This window comes from Vipera berus (assembly GCF_964194415.1).
Source record: "Vipera berus genome assembly, chromosome: Z".
Taxonomy (NCBI): Eukaryota; Metazoa; Chordata; class Lepidosauria; order Squamata; family Viperidae; genus Vipera; species Vipera berus.
Genome location: NC_138205.1, coordinates 52,043,796 through 52,064,072, shown reverse-complemented (window position 1 = coordinate 52,064,072; position 20,277 = coordinate 52,043,796). Strand labels below are relative to the sequence as shown.

General features: G+C 41.0%; 2 protein-coding genes across 5 annotated transcripts in view; both read right to left on the bottom strand.

The window, feature by feature from the left end:
• Nucleotides 1-1,391: 1,391 nt before the first annotated feature.
• LOC308678182 (next to BRCA1 gene 1 protein-like) overlaps nucleotides 1,392-20,277 on the bottom strand; it is a 35,915-nt gene continuing 17,029 nt past the window's right edge. For 3 of the 4 annotated variants that reach the window (XM_081345157.1, XM_081345158.1, XM_081345159.1), the window contains 16 exons: nucleotides 18,052-18,108; nucleotides 17,342-17,550; nucleotides 15,973-16,134; nucleotides 15,020-15,217; nucleotides 14,278-14,431; nucleotides 13,255-13,542; nucleotides 11,649-11,771; nucleotides 11,423-11,498; nucleotides 9,300-9,416; nucleotides 8,393-8,554; nucleotides 8,189-8,296; nucleotides 7,036-7,360; nucleotides 4,585-4,670; nucleotides 4,245-4,320; nucleotides 3,706-3,811; nucleotides 1,392-3,075 (listed from right to left, as the gene is read on the bottom strand). In XM_081345157.1, the coding sequence (XP_081201283.1) occupies nucleotides 2,896-3,075; nucleotides 3,706-3,811; nucleotides 4,245-4,320; nucleotides 4,585-4,670; nucleotides 7,036-7,360; nucleotides 8,189-8,296; nucleotides 8,393-8,554; nucleotides 9,300-9,416; nucleotides 11,423-11,498; nucleotides 11,649-11,771; nucleotides 13,255-13,542; nucleotides 14,278-14,431; nucleotides 15,020-15,217; nucleotides 15,973-16,134; nucleotides 17,342-17,550; nucleotides 18,052-18,108 (2,427 nt within the window). In that variant the 3' untranslated portion in view covers nucleotides 1,392-2,895. The remainder of the gene's footprint in view (nucleotides 3,076-3,705; nucleotides 3,812-4,244; nucleotides 4,321-4,584; nucleotides 4,671-7,035; nucleotides 7,361-8,188; nucleotides 8,297-8,392; nucleotides 8,555-9,299; nucleotides 9,417-11,422; nucleotides 11,499-11,648; nucleotides 11,772-13,254; nucleotides 13,543-14,277; nucleotides 14,432-15,019; nucleotides 15,218-15,972; nucleotides 16,135-17,341; nucleotides 17,551-18,051; nucleotides 18,109-20,277) is intronic. The other variant, XM_081345160.1, reaches the window with a different exon arrangement.
• PSME3 (proteasome activator subunit 3) overlaps nucleotides 19,181-20,277 on the bottom strand; it is a 449,122-nt gene continuing 448,025 nt past the window's right edge. The window contains exon 12 of the transcript XR_014028617.1: nucleotides 19,181-19,255. The gene's annotated coding sequence lies outside the window, so the exon portion shown is untranslated. The remainder of the gene's footprint in view (nucleotides 19,256-20,277) is intronic.

Below are 20,277 nucleotides of genomic sequence, written 5' to 3'. Positions count from 1 at the left end.
GATACCTAAGATGTCGATGTTTAGTCTTGTCATCTCTTGTTTGACCACGTCCAGCTTTCCTTGATTCATGGATCTTACATTCAAGGTTCCTATGGAGAAAAAATCTTTACAGCATCGGACTTTCCTTTCACCACCAGACATATCCACAGCTGAGCGTCCTTTCGGCTTTGGCCCAGTCGCTTCATTCTTTCTGGCGCTACTAGTACTAGCCCTCTGCTCTTCCCCAGTAGCATATTGGACGCCTTCCGACCTGAGGGGCTCATCTTCCAGCGTCATATCGTTTTGCCTTTTGGTACTGTCCATAGGGTTTTCATGGCAAAGATACTGGAGTGGTTTGCCATTTCCTTCTCCAGTGGATCACGTTTTGTCAGAACTCTCTGCTATGACCTTTCCGTCTTGGGTGGCCCTGCACGGCATAGCTCATAGCTTCATTGAATTACGCAAGCCCCTTCGGCACGACAAGGCAGTAATCCATGAAGGGGTAAATAAGATTACTGGCATTTTTATGCTATGTTTCCGAACTTATACAAATGTTGGATATTTGTTTTAAAGATTAGTTAATAAACGGGATGAAACTTTCAGCTGGCAAAGAAATTATACTTGAGAAATCAATTAATTCCTTATTTTCTTTGTATAAAACAAGCCCCTGCTTTTTTAATAAAACGTACACATTTCAACTCCCCTTTTGAATGTGACAGTTTGACTTCTTTCTAAAATACCCACTCTGCAGCCCACATTTTTGTAATAGTATTTCATTATTCACACAACAGTTAACAAAATGTCATATATATGACAATAGGTAATTAATGTCGAGGGACGCGGTGGCTCAGTGGGTTAGGACGCTGAGCTTGTTGATCAGAAGGTCAGCAGTTTGGCGGGTCGAATCCCGAGTGCCGCGTAACAGAGTGAGCACCTGTTACTCGTCCCAGCTTCTGCCAACCTAGCAGTTCGAAAGCACGTCAAAATGCAAGTAGAAAAATAGGGACCACTACAGTGGGATGGTAACAGCTTTCCATGTGCCTTTGGCGTCTAGTCATGCCAGCCACATGACCATGGAGACGTCCTCGGACAAGCGCTGGCTTTTCGGCTTTGAAATGGAGATGAGCACCAGTCGGTAGAGTTGGAAACGACTAGCACGTATGTGCGGTGGAACCTTTACCTTTAATTAATATCAGCATCTATAAAGAGCAAGAGAAATGCCTTTCACTTGCTCAGGAAATCTTTGGACCTACACAACTGGTACAAAGAATAATATGCCTCACAGTATTTACAAGTGTTGTCATTCCATTATGGATGGAAACACTTTTGCTTTTACTAGATGTTTCTTTTGTAATCCGTTACTTTACCCATTTTTTTAAAGATCAAAGAACACATTTTCACAAAGGGAAACCTAATATTGTGCATTTTTAATATTTATTTTTCATCTCAAAGACCATAGTGCTTAATCTAAGCAATAAGCAATATCTTAAATATCAGAATTGTTTAAATTATCAATCATGCAACTTCTCATAAAACATACAAAGCCAATAGAATTTCACCTTTTATGAAACTTAAGAAGAAAGCAGTCATCAGAGCTAACAAGAAATTAGTTGATTAAAGTAGTAATTCAAAGTAATTTAAAAAAATAAGATCTAATAATTCAAAGGTTTTCCCCATCAGCCCAAAGAGAAGTTGCAGATCTTACTTCTTCCATTCAGATATTCAGTTTGCATACTTTTTTTTATTAAATAAGCAATACATAGCACAAGCAGTTTGTCCTCAGCTTCTCAGTCTGCCTCTTTGTTAGGAAACTTTTCTCATGTTGGTCATTTCAATCCCTTGCAATCATTAACTATTTCCTACCAAAGTCAAATAAAAGCTGTACTTGTGTATGTCCCATTACTGTTAGCACGCTTTATGAACATTCCTTTCATCCTATACAAAAAAATATATCAAAGGAACACCTGAGAGTCAAATCAAAAATTATAAACCTTTAGAAATGTATCAAAGCCTTGCAGTATTTTTTTCAGTATACGGACAGAAATTCCCCACAGATTCTTGAATCCTCTGTCTTGATTAATGGAGACATAGGAAGTTGTTTTCCTTAAATATCACTCATCCATACTTTTGTCTTTTTTTCTCTTACATATTAAGTAAAACCTTCTATCAGGTATTAGCAATATAGTTAAGCTGAAGAGCTGTTAAAATATTGCTTTTTAAGGACTTCAATCTGGTCTAACACCTGGGTAAAGAAGATCAGGAATACTGATTGTGAGAGCAGTATTTGCTCCTGTGAAACACTGCTGGCTGATAAAAGTCTACAAAAATTATTTTTTAAACACTCAAATGTGTCTTCACCATCTACCCTTCATGTAGCTTGAGCAATCACTATCAATTTTTCCCTAAAGAATTATGTAGTATAAACAGCTACACTTTTAGTATTATTATTCAAATAAACAATTCAGTTCTGCTTCTAACAAGGAAATAACCAGAAAACTGTGGAATTGTGGGGTTTTGATGGAATCTTCCTAATGAGAACAAAGTTTTCAGATAATGACAGTGTCCTGGCAAGAAACGTAACAGTAAATGTGGGATAAAAATATTGCTTGACCAAAAGAGAAGTAAAGTAAATTGGAGAATAGCCAGCCTACTTTGGCTGCTAAGGTCAAGTCCATTTATATTTCTGGAGCATAATCGCTTCTTTTCTCCTATCTATAATCTGGCATTCACCAGTTTGGAAAAAAATAAAATAAAAGGTACTCTAATGCCTGAGTTGTAGGACAATAGAGATGGTAGGAATTATAATATGCTGAAAAATAAAAATGAAGCCATCTTGGCTCTGCTTAGGACAGAAGGGAGCTAGAAGCTGCTGGTGCCAGTTGCTGTTAAGTTTTTTAATGCACAAGCGAAAAATGTTCAGTATGGACTCTCATACCAATCACCCTGATTCAGCTGCAGCAACTCAGTGACAACAAGATTCATGTCACATTTATGTTTCTGCAATAGATGGAGATTAAGGTGTCTGTCACAGAAGCCCATTTCATGTAGGTGGGCCATAAATGAAGCCATATGATTTTCACTGGTTACAGAAAGAGCCTGGAAGGGTGAAAAATACAGAAATATCAATATAAAGAGGAAACAAACACATAAATGCAAAGCTCCATATAGAATTCTCCAACTGCAGTCATCCCAGTAAAATTTGAATTGGAATAATTTCTACAATGCTCAATATTCTTTTCCTTTTTGTAATAATGTACAATATCACCCAGTTCTCAAGCTTTGCATTCACAAAAACTAGCAACATGCTGAATTCTTTATATAAAAGATTAATTATGAAACTACAAAATGTACACTCCTCCTCCTTGCTCTTCCCATTATTAGTGCATGATTTATATTTATTTATTTTTAAATTTTATAAGGCCAGACAATTTAAGCAATGTGACTTGGTAGCATGCAGCACAAATAATTAAAGAGAACCCCCCCACACCATACAACAGTAACCCAAAATATAAATATAAAAACATGTCCAGACACATAATAAAACAACCAAAAGGGATTTCTCACTCAAATGGTCCCTAATGCATCAGGGAATAGCCAAGTCTTAAAAGACTAGAAGACTTGGGTCTGTTGTATTTTTTTGGGGGGGAGATTGTTCCAGAGAACAGAAGCAACCATAGAAAAGGTATGTTTCCTGGGTCTCATAAGATGACAAGATGATCTATTTACCTGATCCATGGAGGCCTGCCCAACAAACAATGCCTTGTAAGCTGAGGCAGCCACTGATAAGGCCCCTTTCACCAGGCCACCCGCAAGGCTATTTCCCGGGCTATGTCTGCAAATCAAATTACAGTTGAAAACATACAAATATAGAGAAAGGGCTTTTTCTCTATTAGACTACTGATCCACCCAGCACAGTATAACCTACTCCAACTAGCAATAGTTTCCAATCCAGTGACCAAACATCTTCAGTGAAGATGCCAGAAATTAAAACTAACATTTTCTATATCCAAAGAGTAGTGAGTGATCTCTCCCAACTGCATTGTTCTCTTAAAACCATTTGTCTGCTCTAGTTTCTTTTGCCATTGTTGGCTTCCTGCTTCAGCAGTGCAGTTTTTAAAGCCTCAATTGATTTGTTCAACTGTAAGATTAAATCAACATTTCTGAAAAAGGAAGAAACAGAAGGCTAATTGACACATCAAAAATCTCTCACTAAAAAATCAATTGTCATTCACATAATGAAATCTCAATTTGATCTTTTTTTTTACCTAGAAGATTCAGGATACATTGATGGGTTATTTATATTCTCTGGAGATGAAACCTCAGGACCATCTCTTTGTAATTCTAGAAGAAAGTGAAAATAAAAGTACATGTGAGGAAGAACAGGAAAAAAAAGAATCTATCCGTGTGCTCCAGAAGGAAGGGAAAGAGTATAGTGTTATTTAAACCAAATTTGTAAAATTTACTGGGTTTAATAAAAACAATACGTACATATGTATTCCTCAAACATACATAAATCTCTGGAGAGCCGCAATCTATAAAACTAATGACTTCACAGTTAGAAACTCCTGCTCACTGTCTATCATGTAGAACATTGCAATACAATACCTTCTTTCATTTGGACAGGAATCAACAGGGCTTCCTCTCTAGTGGGAAAAGTTGCCTCTCGGGAACTCTCGTTTTCAGAAAGAAATCTGTTAGAGAAAAATAATCAGGTATTTATAATGTACCAAAAGCTCAAATGAATGAAAATTGGAGATATTGGTCCATGCTACACATTTACCGTATATACTTGAGTATAAGCCGAATTTTTCAGCCCACTTTTTGGGCTGAAAAAATCCACTTCGGCTTATACTCCAGTGAACAAAAAAAAAGAACTTACCGAGGCCTTGCGCGCGGCCGAGGCTTCGGTGCTTCCGGGATCGCGCGCACCTCTCCCAAGCCGCCGCCGTCCGGAGACCTGCCGAAGTTTGGGGAGGTTTGGGGAGGTGCGCGCGCACCTCCCCAAACGTCGGCAGGTCTCCGGACCTCCGTGCCCTGCCTGCCTGCTTCTTTCCGCTGCCTGGCTGCCCTACGATGTAACCCGCTTCATGATAGAGTGCGACGCCTGCAAGGACTGGTTTCATGGCAGGTAACACAAAGCGGTCATTCTCGCCTTTCCCTCCCCCCCCTCGCTTTTTTTTTCCTCTCAAGCATCACTGGACTGGGCCAGGGAAATCAGAGAGAAGCTGGGCGTGCAGCGTCACGGCGACGGCTGGAAGCCTCGCCCAGCTAGAGACAGAGAGGAAGGAGGGAGGGAGGGAGGACGCGCGCAGGCAGAGAGGGTTTGGTCAGGGTGGCGGCGGCGGACACGGGGAGCTGAGGCGCCGTCCGGTAGGTAGAGGCCGTTATGGGAAGGAGGCGGGAGAAGGGACGTGTGGGGGAAGTACGGGGGCCGTGTAAACGGAGTACGTGCGGCGCCGCGCGGGTCTGATAGAACTGGGCCGGCAACGGGTGCTTGTGAAGCGGCTGAGGGCTGGCTAGGAAGGGGGCGGCGGCGGCGCTGGCGCTTTGCGGGTGGGACAAGGCTCTCGAGAGAGAACATGGTGGAGGCGGAACCGACCCCGCCGCTCCCTGCAGGGGAGAGAAGCCGGGCAAGCGCTGCTCCAGTCCTCGCTCTTCTTCCCTCTCCCGATTTTGCCTTCCTCTCCAAGATAAGTTCGAGCGGTAGGGGAAAGTTAGAGCCCCTTTCTGAGGCCGCCCCTTACTTGGGATTGTTGGGCGAGAAGGCGACGTGGGCACGAAGGAGGAAGTAAGTCGCGCTTTACTCGTCACTGCGGGGCGGGGAGAAAAAAAGTTCTTGCCTGCCGGACTTGGATGGCGGCAGCGGCATCAGCTGGGAGCCGCAGCCCCGCCTAGTCCGGCTGAGCTGAACCAGCTCAACACAAAGCGATCAGGCCTTTCCTCCCCCCGCCTTTCCCTCCCCCCTCCCGCTCTAGGGCAGAGACCCCCTTCCTATCGCTCGGGGCCTTTCGTCTCTTTGGCTCGCCAGGGCTGGAGCGGCGAGAGCGAGCGGCAGAGGAGAGATGGTGGGCTTTCCTTTCCTTTCCTTCACTTTCCTTTCCTTTCCGTTAGAGAGCTACCTTCGTGATTACAATGTGGAGTGGCCGACTGAGGCTGAAAGCACATTAGGTAGCACTTGAGACATGCAGGCAAATCCTGCTAAAGGGCTTTTCCCCCCCACTGGATCCGCGCTCCGCAAGCCTCTGCCGCTGGCGGAGGCTGGATCCGCGCTCCGCAAGCCTCTGCCGCCGGCTGGATCCGCGCTCCGCAAGCCTCTGCCGCCGGCGGAGGCTGGATCCGCGCTCCGCAAGCCTCTGCCGGCAGCAGAGGTTTGCGGGGCGCGGATCCAGCCGGCGGCAGAGGCTTGTGGAGCACGGATCCAGCCTCCGCCGGCGGCAGAGGCTTGCGGAGCGCGGATCCAGCCGCCGGCGACAGAGGCTCGATCCGCCATTCTGCAAGCCTCCGCCGCCGGTTAATACCCTGTATTCAGCTCTGGGAAGTGGGGGGAAGGGGGAGAGAGGGGGAGTTTGGGAGGAGGGGGAGGGGGAGCTCCACGGTGCAAAAATAAAGCCCTGCCGCTCTTCGCGTTGCTTGCCCGACTGGCTGTCACGGGACCGCATGGATTGCCTCGCTCCTACCGGCAGCTGATTCCTTCGAGTTTGGTCTTGAGCGATTTTGCATTTTCTCCAGTGCTGAAAGCCACTCGGCGGATCCCAGCCTCGGCTTATACTTGAGTCAAGAACTTTTTCCAGTTTTTGGGGGTAAAATTAGGGGTCTCGGCTTATACTCAAGTCGGCTTATACTCAAGTATATACGGTAGGTAGTTCCATTATAATATAATGTATCTATTATAATCTCGTAAAATTCCAGATGGCTGTTTTTTCATTTGGATTTGTGTGTACATTTTGGCTTAGTATATACACTCAAAAATCAACACTTCTCTTTGGGAGGATACTTATAATTATAGGAGATAAAGAAATCTTTAAGGTTCTGGATTATTCTTAATTTATATGGTACCTTATTGGCTGTGGTTCCACAGTCTGAGGGGTCAGTGACACTTCATCAAGGGTCTGAGAGGTAATCAATATATCACTGGTGCTATTCACTGATGTGTGGCTTTCTTCAGGATTTGCTGGAGCCGTGCTCATGTTTTCTAAATTTGACTGAGAGAGTGCTGAACTGTATATTGACTCGCCCAGAGGACGACTAGTATCAAAACATTCTGGAAGGACAATGATATAATCTTCAGAAAGAGAAGATGCCTGACTGCTGACTTCATCCTGAATATCATTATCAGCTTCTCCTCCGTTTGTTTCTTCGTCATCTCGCACTGGAAGATTTTCTAGTAGAACACAGGCAATAGTGTTTCAGTATAAATGTCAATATTGCAGTCCTTTCCACAATGCCTTCATCATTCTCTTTTGTAGGTATACCCAAGCCACAACCCTCATAAAGTAAAAACTTATTCCCTATCACCCACATCATAGGTAAAAAAGGTAAAGGTTCCCCCGCACATGCGTGCTAGTAGTTTCCGACTCTAGGGGCTGGTGCTCATCTCTGTTTCAAAGCCGAAGAACCAGCGCTTTTCCCAGGACGTCTCTGTGGTCATGTGGCCGGCAAGACTAGATGCCAAAGGCGCACAGAAGGCTGATACCTTCCCACCGTAGTGGTCCCTATTTTTCTACTTGCATTTTTACGTGCTTTCGAACTGCTAGGTTGGCAGAAGCTGGGACGAGTAACAGGCGCTCACTCTGTTACGCGGCACTCAGGATTCGACCCGCCAAACTGCCGACCTTCTGATCGACAAGCTCAGCGTCCTAACCCACTGAGCCACCGTGTCCCTACATCATAGGTAGTCACCTACATTTCAAATATGTATCTTGGAGAGGAACGGAAAATAGAAACTATGAATGTGTGCTGTGTGTGTGTGTGCCATCAAGTCAGCTTTTGAATTCTGTTCACTGCCTGGACTAAATCCCTCCAGTTTTCTTAAAAAAGATTTTCAGAAGTGGTTTACTGATGTTACTTCTAAAGGCTGAAAGAAAGTGGCTGGCCCAATGTCATCAGCTGGCTTCACACCTAAGATGAGTTTGTGACTCCTGGTTTCCAGCCTGATGCCTTAATTTGTACACCAAACTCATCAACTGTGAGTAATTTAGTGAAATCTTACCAAATTCAGGAGTTGGTACTCTGGCTTCTAATTCCTCTGAAACAGGGTTAATGGAATTGTTGTTCTCTGGGCTGCAGTGGGCAATATTGGATAATGTTTGCAGAGAATCTAATCAACAATAACAAAAAAAGAGTAAATGATCAATTACGTTGTAGGTATTTTCTGAATATGCTAGTTTTTCAAAAGATATTTGAAAGCGCTCACTATGAAAAGACTTCTTTTTTTGTGGGGGCTGATGATCAGGTGCAGCATCTAGGGTGAGAGAACGAATGACTGTTTCACATACAAACTGGGTTCCACTCATGTCTTCCTCTCCTTCTTCTTGGTTTCCTGAATTTTCAGCCTTCCCTTTGCTGACTTCAGCATCTACAGATTAATATTATTGGCAGTATTTACTTAAAATTTCAGAATGGAGTAAGGTATCATAGATATTGAGAGTTTGCGTTTAATTGTTGGTAATCATTTATATCTAATTCATTTTACCTAACGAATGTAAGTACTTCAAGCAGTGAGACACACCAAGAGGAAGCCTAATACCATTCAACCTACAGGGTTGCAAGAACAGGGTCTTCACAAAAACATCAATTTTCAAGAGTTTGATTTGGAGGCAGATCTTAGTACCTCCATAATGCAGCTTTTATACAAAAATTAGAAATACCTAAAATTTCTAGGTCTATGAAACTGAGGTTTTAAAGCATTTGAACACAAGCCTAAGTAATAAAGACTTATGTTGAGCCAAGCATATCATGGCTGTCAAGGGATAAAGGGTGTCTTGAAGCAGGGGCTATACTGTAAGAAAAAAGCTGAAGATACAAAACACAAAACTAGAAAATCTGTTGAAAACAACTTGGATTATCTTGTTTTATAATGCAGCTTTTACTAAGTGCATACAACCTTGCAATCATTTTCCAGTATTGCTAAAACTACCTGGTAAATTTTTCAAATTCTAAAGCTAGCAGCTTTGCAGCAAAGTCGATTTGTCAATAATAAAGCCAATTAAAATGCTTGGTCATTCAGTTCTTAGCCAAGACTGCTGGCTTCTACCTGATAAGGAAACCCAATGGAAGAACAGGAAATTCTTAGGGCCATTTCAGTGCTTCTCACTGCTTACCAGGCAATAATTCATATGTGATTCTCTCATTCTCTTCTTGTTTCTGATCAAAGTCAGCTGTTTTTGGCACAGGAGTGCAATCATGGCTTTTGTATGGACTTGGCCCCTGTATGGAATCTGGAAAAGCAAGATAAGGATGATACCACAAGGAAGAATCATAACCTTTTACCGTATTTTTCGGACCATAAGACGCACCCAGTTTTTAGAGCAGGCAAACAAGAAAAAAAATTCTGAACCAAATAGTACCGGTATACTAAAACAGGGCTTTTCAACCTTTTCATCCATTGTAACACTTTTAGTACAAGGCAATGTCCGAGTACCACCAGTCGCCCAGCAAGGTGTCAAAAACTTGACCCCCCCCAACAAAAAAGGAAAAAAAAGATAAAGTACAGGTAGTCCTTGACTTACAATGATTCACTTAGTTACGGCGGCACTGAAAAAAGTGACATGACCATTTTTCACACTTATGACTGTTGCAGCATCCCCAGGGTCATGTGATTTACATTCGGATGCTTGGCAATCGATTCATATTTATGATGGTCACATTGTTCCAGGGTCATGTGATTGCCTTTTGCAACCTTCTGAGAAGCAAAGTTAGTGGGGAAACTAGATTCACCTAACAATCATGTTACTAATTTAATTTCTCTCTCTCCTTCTCTTTCTCTCCCTCTCTCCCCCTCCCTCTCCATCTCTCTCTTTCTCTCCATTTTTCTCTCTCCCTCTATTTCCCTCCCTTTCTTTCTCCTTCTCTCTCTTTCTCTCCCTTTCTTCCTCTCCCTCTTTTCCTCTCCCTCTATTTCTCTCCCTTTCTTTCTCTCTCTCTCTTTCTCTCCCTCCCTCTCCCATTGTCCCTTCCTTCCTTCCTTCCTTCCCTCCCTCTTTGTCCTTCCCTCTCTGCATTAGAGCAGTACCCGCGGAAGTGGCCCTGCGGCCCGGCTTTCTCTTGCAGAAAGCAAGCTGAAACGGAGCGAGGGAGATTGCCAGAAATGCGAATCGGCCGATCTCGCGCTCCTGCAAACTCTCTCGCTCGGTTTCAGCTTCCCTTGCTACAAGAGAAAGCAGGCTGAAACGAGGGAGATTGCAGCAGCGTGAGATCAGCCGATTCGCATTCCTGGCAATCTTCCTCACTCCGTTTCAGCCTGCTTTCTCTTGTAGCAAGGGAAGCTGAAACTGAGCGAGGCAGATTGCAGGAGCGTGAGATCGGCGTTTCTCAGCATGTGCCGATTCATGCTCCACTTGCAGAGGTTGAGGCTGGCCATACGGATCACCTTCGGACCATAAGACGCACCCTCGTTTTCCCCCCCACTTTGGGGGGAAAAAGTGCGTCTTATGGTCCGAAAAATACGGTCGGTGTGTGTGTGTGTGTGTGTGTGTGTGTGTGTGTGTATATTTCTGAAACTATTTTTATAGATTCCTTCCATTGCCTCATCTGTAGGAAAGAAAGTGGACTGGTCAGCAGGTAAGGACTAAACATAGTACCAAATAGAAAGAATTAAAGATTTTCAGAAGTTGAGAGAAATGATTAGTTAAGCATCACAGATCATATGGATCACAAATTTATCCTGTTCAGTTCAGCTGTCATTCAGTCAGGGATAATATGGTAAATACATCGTAATATGTTGGCCTAGAGCAGACATGTCAAACTCACAATGTCATGTGACGTCACGCATCATATCGGAGCTTTTTCTCCATTGCCAACGGGGTGGGCACGGTTTCCTGATGACACGCCTGGCCCATGGGTCGGCAGTTTGACACCTCTATCAAAGCTAGCAGGTGCTGACCAACTATTCTTACTTTGAGGAAACTAATACAAGAGGGGACTAAGGCTTGCAAATTAAAATCTCATTACAGTTCCATACTGTGAGAAACCTGAAAATCTTCCACAATAAGCAAACAAGCACAGTGCTTGCTTAATATACCAGGCAAAACACAGTAATTTTGCAAGGAGCAGCAGCAGTTCCAGAGGATGCCAGGAATTGGCAGAGAATCCCCTATTGGAGAACTATGGGCCTTGGCAGATATCCAATAATGCTAATTAGACATGCTGTCTTGAGAAAGCAGGATGAGAATGTATTTGTCACAATTCTCATCCAAAAGCCTTCTTGGGCACAGAGAATACTTACCAACAGGAGTATTACGAGGGACCTGCTCCAGTTCTTGCACTATGTTAATGTCCAGCAATTCAAAGGAGAGCAAATCCTAATGGAAAGAACACAAGGTGAACAATTTAATGACAGAGAAAACTGTATGGAAAATTTCCTCTGAATCCATTTTCTCCATACAGAGAAAACTGTATGGAAAATTTCCTCTGAATCCATTTTGAATTTTGGTTTATACCAGACATTTCACCTGGGCTGTGAGAAGATCAAGTGATGGGATGTAGAACTCTCTCGCACTGAGGATTCTTTTCATCTTTGATGAAGCAACTCGGTTGGCCAAACTTATTTCTCCCTTGAATTCTGATGCTCTTTCCTAGAGAAAAGAAGTATTACTGAAGAATGCTCCTCCAAGGTGATTTTGAGGCAAATTGTTTTACTCGGGCACTTCATTGTATCATTTATAATGCAGTACATCTTCCATATTACATTGATCTTGACATTTTCATTTGTTATTCTAGATTAATATATTTTATTTATTCTTTATTTTTTTATTTTAATCCCATTTATATCCCGCCCTTCTCCGAAGACTCAGGGCGGCTTACAATGTAAGCACAAATCAAATGTGCTTAGCAATAGCCTTCATTCTATGTATATGCCTGCTTATTAGGGCTTTCGCCCCCCCCCCAGTGGCATTATTACAAAGTCAGCTTAATTGCCCCCAACAATCTGGGTCCTCATTTTACCTACCTTGGAAGGATGGAAGGCTGAGTCAACCTTGAGCCTGGTGGGATGCGAACCTGCACTAATTGCAGGCAGCTGGTGTTACTTAAGGAGGCATTAGCCCACTGCTCCACCAAGGCTCTTGGTTGGTTTTGAACAGGGCGGCACTTTCACAGACTGAGCTGCCCAGAGTTTGTTATAAGATGGGCAGCTATGTAGTGCAAAATAAATGTGCAAAAATGATTTTTAATACATCTTTGTATTTTCTAAAAAAAATAAGTGACACTAGCACACTTTCTCCATTTTTTTGTTCATTCAGAAGTTGCATATTATTTTACTTTTTAAAAAAATCATATATCCCTTATATTACTGAGCTTAGAAATAGATGGAACAACAATCTTGCAATTAGTTTAGAACGAAGTTAATAGGATAAATGGATGTTTACAAGATCCTATCTCATGCAGACCGATCAATTGATCCTGAAAAGATCTGTAAAGAGCCCTGCAAATGTTTTGGGTGACAACTCTCATAATCTTCAACCAGTATGGACTGATTAGCAGGCTGCTTTCTATGTTATCAGGTTAAGATCTCCTTTTTTTCAGTTATACCTGAAAACGTTAGGGGCTAAATCTAGGATTTTGGTATTTAAAATGTACTTTGCCAATGAGTTCCTGCTCTTTCATCTGATAGAAGTGTGTTATTGACAAAACCCTACTTCTCCCAAACATATAATTCTGTTTGCCAAAGAGGAAAAGAAATGGTGCATACACTTTATTTTTTTTCTAGCTCTTCAATTTTGAGCCCAACTGAGGTGGACCTACAGATGACTGTTACATCCGAATGTTATCCCAAGCACAGATTATTTCATGAGTAACTTATCTGAATGATTCAAACTGTTAAAACAAATTAACTAACTAACAAAAGATAATAAGCTGATTGATTCTAGGATTTAAATTATATGAATCAGAAGAGAATATGCACATTAAAGAAGAGGGGCCACTGAGTGGAGGCAATACAGACAAAAGGCAAAAAAAGAAGAAGGCAGAGATGTAGTAGAATTACAAAATGTGGAGAAAAAAATATTGAGAGGGAAAAAACGACAGACTTAAATACACCCAGGTATACGAGGGCCTTACCTCTTCTTTGTAAAGAGATCTACTATTCTGGCAAACACTAGGCATCAATTTGCCATGGTCAGGACAAACAGTTGTGGAAGAAGAGTCAACCACAATACTGCACCAGATCCGGGGTCCAAATTGCTCCCCCCTATGTGATAACCTCCAGTGAGATGTATAGGTTCCTTCCACTGGTGGGGCTTCAAACTCCACTGAAACAATCCCCTCTTCTCCAGGAAGTAGGGAAGGCACAATCACATCTTTTTTTCCAGAAGACACCAGAGTTATGTTTCCCCACATGAATTTTAGCTGAAAAGAAAAACATTATTTTATTGTGAGCTTTCCAGACTGGTCATGTATCAATGTTTTTAGGCCTTGTCCTATAAGATCTTCATTAAGTAAATGCTGGTAAACAGAGATTCAAACTTCCATTCAGATTTGAACTTCATTCTGTGGCTCTCAGGCACTACATGCAATACAAAGAAAAATTACTATGAAGAAGAATCAGAATCTTCCATCTAAGTATCTGAGACTATAACATAAAAGCCTAATTCTCAAGAATCCTAGGGCTGCAGAGAGAAAATTATTAGATAATCTTGGTATACAAGTGATGATGAAATAGACTAATAACACTTAAGAGACAATTCACAATTCTCCGATTGAATGTATACAGTTCTGCGATCTGGGCATCTCTGATTCATTAAAATGAATCCTTCAGTTCCCATTTACTCAGAACAAAAGCAGCATATAACCATAGCTTTTGTTTTGAACAGTGTAGCCAAAACACCAAATTGGGTGGCTGAGAGTTTAAAATAAACCTTTCATAAATAAGCAAATTACATGCTTGAGATCCATTATTTACTGGAATAGGAGAAAACAAAATAGCAGGACTCAGTCCAAAACATGCCACAAAGTATACTGCACTTTCAAAGTACCTTCTCAATGTTCATGCAGAAAGGGCTAAAGGAGATGAGCAATGGGAGCAGGCTCTGTGCCAATCTAGATTTTAGCATGTATTTTTACGAATTAAACATTGAAAAACACCTTGGTATCTGAGCTCCATGCCATGTTGCCTGTGTTCCTCATACGCCAATGCTTCATGAAGATAATCTTTGGTGGGAGGCGAGTTCCATCTGGTAAATTCTCATCTACAAAGGCGGCACTCAGAGTTGAGACAACTGGGCATCGCTGCAGAGAACTGTGAAATGGAGGAAACCAGAGACAAATCAGTAAAATTCCAAATCTGCATGCCCATTAACCATTCTAACATTCCTGTAACCTTTAATGGCCTGGCAAAACAGGCCTAGGGGAACCATTTTGGAACCAAGTTTCCTCAACTAGCTAACCTACAGAACGCGTTCAAAATTTGAGATCCATTGTGATATCCAGAAGGAGAAAAGACAAAGTTGTCTTCTGCCTTTGTGTTTTATTTTTGTTCACTCTACAGGCTGGGAAGACTGATCCCCACCATTGGCTGCTGGAGTACAATTAGTGTGATAAAGCCAGCAGGAAATCAAAGTCCTTCTCACTTCCAGTTTTGTTCTTGGTCATTCTGTTTCTCTTCTGTTAAGGAAATATCTCCGAAATGATGACCCAATGAATCACAATTTGTCTAGTAATCTTTTAAAAGTATGTTTTTAGAGAAGTAGGAAGTTAAAGATATTGAAAATACCACAAATGCACAAATCACGAGTTGGCTAGAAAAGGAGTTCATAGTCCATTAAAAGCCAACACCGAGTATGCAGAATGTGCTTTCCAAACCTAAGCCAGGTCCAGGCTTGCTTACAGAAGTGTACTGGATTGTAGGCTCTCAGATTTTGCAGCATTATTGTCAAGAGCATGAACTGAGTTCCATAGATTAAACTTTTGATGCAATTTCAGCTGCTTCTTGAATTCCCGTGCTACAGCTTTACGCTGCTTCTTTTCTCCTCGTAAGCGCTGCTTTTCTGCTTTCAGGAAATGCTTGTCTATCTGCTTCTGGAATCTGAACAATTAGAAACAAGGTATTAATTTTGCTAGAGAACATGTGGAGCTGGATGTCTCCTAGGAACAAAATGACATATCTGGAATCAAAAGGCTCCTAATGTTGAAACCATTCTAGTGCCCTTTTTCCAGATCCCTAACAGCCCCCTGTAACAATCTTCTTCATGCAAGCTTAGCACGACTTCCGAAAAGTCCCTTGAATGTGAATGCTTTAAGTTTACAATCTATGGTTAGAGGACCCACTGGCAATAAGCCAGCATCCTTTTCATGATATCCAAAAACCATATCATTGTTGGTTGCTGTCTTTTCAGCAGCAAATTCATTTTAGGAATCTGCAAACTTTTTTCTAGGCTTAATAAAACAAAGTAAAACAAATGCACCTCTACTACCCCCAAAACAAAGCACTACTTTTATCATAAACATTAGCCTTTGTCCATTTCAGTAGGGCATCTACAATCATCATCCAGTTCTCCCTGAACAACAGGGCATTCCCTTGTGCTAAAATGTTCCTCTGCTTCTTTTCTATTTAGAGTTGAATCAGGTATCTAATTTTGTCCAATACCAAGATGGAGTCTTTGCCATTTCAGTAGAGCTATACTAGAGGTGAAAGAAAGGCATGGAGGGAAACCAGATGTTGAATTTCCCAGGTTGATATCCTCCATAAGCTTTCTTCACTGTTTATATATTCATTATCATGACCACTCTAAATATAAACAATTCAAAGGGGCTCACAATGGAAACAAGTTTGGTGCTTACTTGACTTGCTCTGAAGTGGCAAGCGGAGATGACAGCTGTCCAAGACTGTGTGTGTCTGAAATGCGCCAGGTGGGCCTCCTCAGTTTTAGAAAGACATGGTTAGGGTCATGGAAATATAATCCTGCCTCACACAATTCACAGATGTTATAGGTTGGGCAAACACTGAGAAAATAAGAAAGGCAATCCGGTGAATTACTGAGCTTTCCCCTCTATTAACTATTTTAGATATCTGCTAACCAGCTTTCCCAGTTGTGCTGATATATTGATATCACAGTTTATTTATAAGTAGAATATATTTGGATAAAATCTTAGGGGAAGATATAAAATGAAACCAAGGGTTTCATTTTCCCAATTGACTGGAAAACTGAATAGGAAGTAGATTTACAAGCTTTAAAAAGAGTTAATAAAAAGGTATTTTTATCTGCAGAACATTTTGTGTGGACAAATTTTCCAGCTGGCAGGGTCAACGAGAAAAGCCTTTTCTGCTATGGCCTCAACCCTTTAAAAGCTCCCACATGTCCACCCTTCTGGAAGTATATAAAAACATGGTTTTGCCAGTTGGCTTGAGGCCTTGTGGGGGGCATGGATCACTGGAGAACACTGATGAGGTAAAAGAATATCTAAATTTTTATATACCGGTAGTATTAGCAATTTTAGTTATTTCTGTATTTATCTTTTTATTGTCTGTAAGTTGCTCAGAATTGCTTTATCAGTGAGAGGAGCAGCAAATAAATAATAGCTTAGAAAACTCTTGTAAGCAAATCTTCTTGCCAAAGCAAAGTAGTAGTAAGAAATCAGAATGGGAAGAAAGATTAGAATGGTTAATATTCCTGAAAGTATTTAAAACTTTTTTTTCCAGAGAGCCGTGGGGGTTGCATAAATTCTGGTAGTTCCTGAACAAGTTCACCTGAGTAAATCAAATGTTATTGTGTTTCATATTGCGTCTTAAGCTCTATTTACTGTATTAATGTAATATAAACTCAGGTTATATGTGATTGGACAGCATCACTCTCAGTAAATAAATCATAAATACAAATGAGAACTACTCCTTTTGCCAATGTAGTATCATGCAATATTATTGCCCAATTTCTCTTTGTTTTTGCTAAAGAAGGAAAAGGGAATACAGGCAAAATATAATATTTTTAAGCAAAATTTTTATTAAGAATGTGAAAATTATTCTTCCAACTATTCAAGAAATATCACCAACTTTATATTTGATTCCATGAGATATCCCATGTTTTCAGTTTGGCTACATAATGATTAGACCATTTTTGTTACATACATCATGAACAAATGTCACTAGAAAACTTCAGAACACCAGTTTCTAACCTCCTAGAAAACCATGCACATTTGCATTTTAATCCCCTACCTGCACTGGTAGCGAATCCCCACTATGGGCTTTTGACAATTATTACAGGAGAGCAGCCAGTCATAGGAATTGCCTTGCACCAAGGAACTTGCAGGAGTTTGGTGTCTTGAATTGTTCATGGACCTTGGGAGCTGGTTAGAAAGAAGCAGCTTGTCATTCAACTTCTGTTCAAGCATTTTAACGGTGTCTTGAACAATTTGCTCCCGGAACTACAAAAGGAAAGGCAGAGATAAAGAAAAGCATCCTGAGCTGTTGGCTTTTCATTTGTTATTCTGATTTCCATCCCCAGAATTCATGCATGCATTCCATTGGAATGGACAGGCAATAAGTTAATTTACACAAAAATAGCACTTCATACAATATACACATTAAATAATTTGGGGTAGTATCATGGGCAACCACCCTTACATGTCTTCAGTTATCGCACACTAACCATCAGAGATGAATGCATTGGTTTTTCCTACCTCCTGACCATACTAAACTAAGTTGGACAAAGCTAACCGCTTAAATCAAATCAGGTATGAAATGTGGGTTTAGCCAATTTGGATCAAATATCAATTTGTGTATGAAACTCTATCCATGAGGAATAATATCCTTTTCTTTACCTGTAACGGAAGATATTATTCTCCAACTCTGTTTGAATCACCTCCAATGCCTTTTTCTCAAGGCCTCTTGCATAACAAGACAAATAGAAAAGAAACCACATTCACCTTTTCCAAGTATCTTGTGAACCACTCAGGAGGGACCTCACTGAGAAGGTGCTCACTCTAGAGAGATTTAAAAAAAGAAGATAGCAGCAAAACTTAACATACAACTTTCTTATACCTGTTCAAACTGAACTTGGCAACTGAGTGAATAAATATAGGCACTCTTCAGACTTTGTCATATTGTTTGGTTGGTTGGGGTTTTTCTTTTTACTTAAAAACAAGGCCAAGCTTATAACAAGGTCATTCTTCTGGCAGAACAGAATGTAACCTGTGTTGGGTATTCCAGGGGATGCTTAGAAGTTTGCCAGTTATGTTCAGTCAGCCCAAAATTTAAAAAGCCACTACTTCTAATAGCCAAGAAGACTGGCTGAGTTATAAAACCTGAGCTCCTTTTAGCATTATTTAACACAGCATTATTTAAACAACATTCTCTCTTTGAATGCACATAATGGATTACTGGCTGGTTAATTAAATGCAGCTGAATATTCTGACAATACATTTTGCTAATTGTTTTAGAAAATAGCTTATGATGTTTTCAGCTTTTTACTACTTCAAAACCTTTAGCAAAATATATGATATAATCAAGGGGAAGCAATGAATTCAATTAATAATTTGCAAGAAACAAATCTGCTTTAAAACAAGTCTGAAATGTGAAGAATGGTATGTATTGTAAAAACCAGGAAAACATTTACTCTTCAGGAAAAAAGCGTACAATCTACTCAATACCTACATTCCCCTCTGAATGCTTTGTAGGAATTTTATAGAAAATGAAATAAATTGTAAAAAGTAACAGCAATAATGAGCACAACAATTAGCAATAAAATGTGGGGAAAAATAAGGCATTTGAGAATAACTTTAGGACAAGTGAGTCAGTTTTGAATAATATCAGAGAACCCATAACATTTCATCAACATTAAAACATTACAGACCATTGTATTTTTCTATTTTTGTATAAATAGAAACATTGAGATAATTACCAATAATTGTCTCCCCCATATATTTAAGCTCAATACACTAACCCTAAGCCTGTATATACTTCAGGATATGTATATAAAACATATATATGTGTGTGTATATATAGTCATGCTGGCCACATGACCACGGAGACGTCCTCGGACAAGCGCTGGCTCTTCGGCTTTGAAACGGAGATGAGCACCGGCCCCTAGAGTCGGAAACGACTAGCACGCATGTGCGGGGGAACCTTTACCTTTATATATATATATATATATATATATATATATATATATATATATATATATATATATATATATATATATATATATATATATATATATATATATATATATATATATATATATATATATGTATGTAAAGGTAAAGGTTCCCCCGCACATGCGTGCTAGTCGTTTCCGACTCTAGGGGCCGGTGCTCATCTCCGTTTCAAAGCCGAAGAGCCAGCACTTGTCCGAGGACGTCTCCGTGGTCATGTGGCCGGCATGACTAGCACAGAACGCTGTTACCTTCCCACCGGAGTGGTCCCTATTTTTCTACTTGCATTTTTACGTGCTTTCGAACTGCTAGGTGGGCAGAAGCTGGGACGAGTAACAGGCGCTCACTCTGTTACGCGGCACTCGGGATTTGATCCACCAAACTGCCGACCTTCTGATCGACAAGCTCAGCGTCCTAACCCACTGAGCCACCGCGTCCCTATATATATATATATATATATATATATATATATATATATATAGAGAGAGAGAGAGAGAGAGAGAGAGAGAGAGAGAGAGAGAGAGAGAGAGAAATATAAAATAAATTTAAAAAATGGAATCCCAGGTGTAGACATTTGAAGTTAGTAAAAATAAAAGCAATGAACTCTGGGATATAAGAGAAAATTCTTCTTTATTGCTGAGCTTTCATCAACAAGCTGTTGACGTCATCAAAGCAAGGGCTGAATGATAAGGGAGTCAGTACATACACTTGTATGGCAATTATAACAGTCAAATTGTGGAATGTGGGTGTGGCCTGTTCGTGACAAGCTCGCTCATTTATAATTAGAGTGGTTCCGGCTTTGCTAGAAAAGGCCAGTCTCTGGTTGATTTTTTAAAAAGTCACGCCTAGCAGCTGATTGGCGCATATCAGCTGTCAGGCGTGTAAGTCTCGTCGTGCTGCGTGTAGTCATGCGCTGGCTGACAGGCTCTTCGTTCGAAGTAGAGTCAAGGACGTTGTCTCGTTCCCTCGCGTGTGGTCATCACAGGCTTGATTCTGCTG